A 4,484-nucleotide genomic window follows, 5' to 3' on the forward strand; every position below is an offset into this window, starting at 1 on the left:
TACGGCGTCAAGAGTGGTAGTTGACAAAAAAATACCTTTATAAATCCTTCCCTAAATCTGACCACATAAGAAAAGAGATTGGAGAAGTATGAGGGTAACATTATATAAAAAAAATGTATGGATGCAAAATATTTGAAATATGTACAATACAGGTCAAAACTTCACTGCCAGAAAATGATTTTTTTTATTCATACCTCCAAGCTTGTGTCGACCAAAAAAAAAATACTAGTGAAATGTCAGGCAGCCAATCGTCAAACTATATGACTCTGCAGTGTTCTTGAATATGTTATATGACCCCTCAGACAAAATGGAGCGCATAATATTATATCCGACTATTTACAAACTCAATAAGCGACTTATATGCGCACGTAGAGCCGATGCGAAATAAAATATAACGTAATGAATCATATTTACGATGGAGAATTTTTCTTTTAACTAAGAGAAAAATACCCACATTGACAAAGACACTAAAATAAATTACAATAATTGTACAAAAAAAGTAAAGAAAGAGAATTAAAAGATATAAGTTTATTATTATATACTTTATATGTGAGGAGAGAGCCACAGTCGCAGCTCAATGCTAACCAAATAAAGGGGAAACATAAGAGAAAGGGTAAGGTACATACGGTAATACATTTAAATAAATACCTATCGATGAAGTATAAGTAGTGTTAGGACAAGTATTTACCACAGAAATCAGGGTTGGCAACTAATAGCTAACAGCTTTATATATTACAGGATGAATGTTTTTACTGCTTTATTTGTTTCGCAGGGGATTACAAAATGCTTTCAACGCTGTAAATAAAAGAAAAGCACAAAGGATAGTCGCTTCGGCGTGTAATCGTCGTCTTCTTCTTCTCTCCTTCTCTAGCGTGGCGTGCGACTGTCCTCGCTGAGCCCTCGTACACGAGTGAGTGCCACCTGCCGAGCGCGGTGACGCACGAGGTGGGAGGCCGGGAGAGAACGCAGCGACCGACGTTGCATGGCAGGGTGTGGGTCCCCGCTTGGTCGGTAAGAAAACCCGAACATCCCGCCCGCCTCGATCCAAGAGCGAAACCCTAGTCACCGCCCGCCGAAGCGGGGGGAGTCCCTCGATCGTCCGTCGCAGGGAGGCTAGAGTCCGCAGATGCCACAGGGAGACGCGCAAGCTTGACAATGGGCCGCACGTATTCGCCGGTGGCTGTCTTGACGGCAGCAGCCCGGACTAGTCCATCGGATCCAGGGTGTATGCGGGTGATACGGCCCAGAGGCCAGCGTCCGCTGGACTGTAGCAGCGTAGGGTCAAGAAGAACCACCAGGTCCCCCACCGCGAAGTTCCGACGGACAGTGCTCCATTTCGGTCTCTGTTGGAGAGTATTTAGATACTCACGGCCCCAGCGCGTCCAGAATTGGGCGCGAACGGCCTTGACGAGCTCCCAGTGCGTGAGCGGGTCCAAATTCTCTGCAGCGGGGGTAGCTTCGATGATGGAATTGACGGGAGCCCCGATGAGGAAATGTCCAGGCGTGAGCACTTCGAAGTTAGAGGGATCGCCAGACAAGGGCGTCAACGGGCGGCTATTCAACACGGCCTCAATTCCAACGAGAACCGTAGAGAACTCTTCATACGTTAGATGACGAGAGCCGAGCACACGGCGTAGATGGCTCTTGGTCGACTTGACCGCGGCCTCCCAGAGTCCTCCAAAATGTGGCGCTAGGAGGAATGAACTGCCAGGAAACCCCCTGGGAGGCAAGAGTCCCGGCGACTAGGTCCCAGTCAAATTCTGCGCCCTGCAACGCCTCGCGGAGCTCCAAATCAGCTCGACGGAAGCAGGTGGCGTTGTCGCTCCAAAGCTCGGATGGTCGGCCTCGACGACCGGTGAAACGGGTGAGAGCACCCAAGAAGGTGGTCGCGGAAAGGTCGCCGACAAGCTCCAGATGCACGGCTTTGGTGGTCATGCACACGAAGACAGCGATGTAGCCCTTTGTGGTCCGGACCCCCCGTCCCTTCGATGTAAGCACGGAGAAGGGCCCGGCGTAATCGACTCCGGTGCGACCAAAAGCGCGAGACGGCGTGACGCGAGACGCGGGCAGCGGAGCCATCAACTGGCTTGAAGAGCGCGCCTGTAACCGGGCACAGATGACGCACCCTCTAATGTGAGCCTTGATTCTGCGTGGCCCGCCGAGAATCCAGGCACGCCTGGAGACGTATGCGCTGGTAACGCGATATCCACCGTGGAGGGCGCGTGCGTGAGCCCAAGAGACCACGAGTCGAGCGAGCGGCGATGTTCCGCTGAGGATGGGAGGGTGCTTCTCTTCGTAAGACAGCGATGAGTGATCGAGCCGCCCGCCAACACGCAGAACTCCGTCGGCATCGAGGAAGGCGGCAAGAGAGGTCAAAGGGCTCCGTTTCGGAAGACGTTCACGCTTCCGCAGGAGTGCCAACTCATCCCCAAACGTCATCGATTGACTCAACCGAACGCAGGCCAGAAAAGCGTCCTGAATCTCAGACGGCGTCAACGGCGAAAGCACAGAACGGGTAAGCATGCGCCGCAAGCGGTGTCGCACCCATCGACGAACGCGCACGAGGAGGCCCAATACAGCGCGCAAGCTCGAGAAGAGCTGCAGCAGGTCCGATTCAGGCGCGCGGAAGGCGCAGCAAAGTGAGAGCGTGGGCGTGGGTGGAGGCAGTGTCTCCTGGGGCCAAGACTTGTCGTCCTGGGCCAGCCACGTGGGGCCTCTCCACCACAGGGGCTGCTGTCGGAGACTACTCATGTCGGCACTTCTGGTGGCTAGGTCGGCCGGATTCGATTGCGACGGCACGTATCGCCAGGCACTGGGTGGCAGGACCTCCTGGATCTGAGCGACGTAGTTGTCGACGAGCACGTTGTTGGCCGGCTGATCGGAGCGTATCCAGTGGAGCACAATTTGAGAGTCGCACCAAGCGTGGCAGTGCTCGATCGCGACTCCCAACTCGCTGGCTGCTGAGCGAAGAAGCTTGGCGGCGATGAGGGCCGCTCGCAATTCTAGACGTGGGATGGTCATGCGAGCGGCGGGCTCGGTCATCGGCTTGAGCGCGCGGATGGGCGCAAGCTTAGTACGAGCGAGAAGCATGTGGCAGAGAGCGGGCCCATCTGAGGACTGCAGCCGCGAATATACAACAGCGGCCATAGCACGGCGACTGGCGTCAGAAAACACGTGCAGCTGGACATTCGACGACGGAGACATACCAATCCAACGAGGCAGAGAAAACCCGGAAATGGCCTGCAGCTCGGCGGTGAAAGCGGTCCAGCGGCGAGTCATGGAGGACGGTACGTTCTCGTCCCAGTCCAAGCGCGCGCGCCACAGGTCTTGCAGTAAAAGCTTGGCGTTCAACACGATCGGGGCAAGCCAGCCGCACGGATCGAACAAGCCTGCGAGCGCGGCGAGCATGGATCTCTTTGTGGTTTGAGATTCGACAACGGGCGGCGTCAAATGGAAGAAATCCGAGGGCGGGTCCCAGCCTACGCCCAGTTCGCTGACGAGGCCTTCAACACTGAGCTGATCCCAAGTAGGACGGAGGCGGACGTCTTCGGGAAGGTCTTCAAGAAGCTCGGGCGTGCTGGCAACCCACTTTCGCAGAGGGAAGCCGCCCGCTTGAAAAAGTCCGATCAGCTGGTCGCGCAGACGCTTGGCCGAGCCGATGTCATCAGCGCCGGAGAGGATGTCATCAACGTAGCGATCGTTCATCACCACTGGGACGGCCTCGGGCCAGCGGCGGCCGTCATCCTCACACAGCTGCTGTACGACCCGTAGTGACAGGTACGGGGAGCACGAGGCACCGTAGGTAACGGTGAGCAGTTGGTAGTGCGTAGGTGGCTGCTTTGGGTCGGAGCTCCACAGAATGCGCTGCAGGTCGACATCGCGTTCATCAATCAGGATCTGGCGGAACATCATGCGAACGTCAGTACAGGACGCAATCCGGTGACGACGCCAACGCAGGAGCACACTGGGAAGAGCCGTCTGGAGCCGAGGACCAGCATGGAGCACGTCGTTTAGGCTATAGCCACTGGAAGTCGGGCTCGACGCGTTGAAAACAACGCGCAGTTTGCGACCTTGGTCGCCGTGCTGCCAAATGCCGTGATGTTGGATATAGTGCACTGGACGGTGCGATGCAGCGAGTTGGTCATCAGTAAGGGGGTTCATATGACCGAGGGCAATGTACTCTGCCATGAACCGGGCGTACTCAGAAGCCATCTCAGAAGTCCGCTGCAGCCGACGATGCAACGAGCGCAAACCCGCGGTGGCGCCCTGCAGACTGTCACCAAGGAGGCGCACAGCGTCATGTTTCAGCGGAAGTCGCACAATGTAACGCCCGTCGTCAGCGCGATGATAATCGGAAAAGATTCGCTCGCATTCCACATCCTCAGGCGCTCGGCGGCTGACATGTGGCACCTCCTCGATCTCCCAGAATCGCTGGAGCTGCGCAGCCAGCTCTTGATCCCAGGGCGACTGAGTGTTCGTGTGCA

At 55.8% G+C, this 4,484-nt stretch overlaps 1 protein-coding gene across 1 annotated transcript; it reads right to left on the reverse strand.

The window, feature by feature from the left end:
• Positions 1–1,058: 1,058 nt before the first annotated feature.
• Positions 1,059–4,212, reverse strand: LOC149375543 (uncharacterized). The gene is made up of 2 exons (XM_089598729.1): positions 1,717–4,212; positions 1,059–1,664 (listed from the first exon to the last, which is right to left on the reverse strand). Exons 1-2 carry the CDS (start codon positions 4,210–4,212, stop codon positions 1,059–1,061), a joined length of 3,102 nt encoding a protein of 1,033 aa, XP_089454855.1.
• Positions 4,213–4,484: the final 272 nt, after the last annotated feature.

The sequence above is a fragment of the Copidosoma floridanum genome, unplaced genomic scaffold, assembly GCF_036245765.1.
Source record: "Copidosoma floridanum isolate Cflo_tuat_1 unplaced genomic scaffold, Cflo_Japanese_pri ptg000006l, whole genome shotgun sequence".
NCBI classification, from domain to species: domain Eukaryota; kingdom Metazoa; phylum Arthropoda; class Insecta; order Hymenoptera; family Encyrtidae; genus Copidosoma; species Copidosoma floridanum.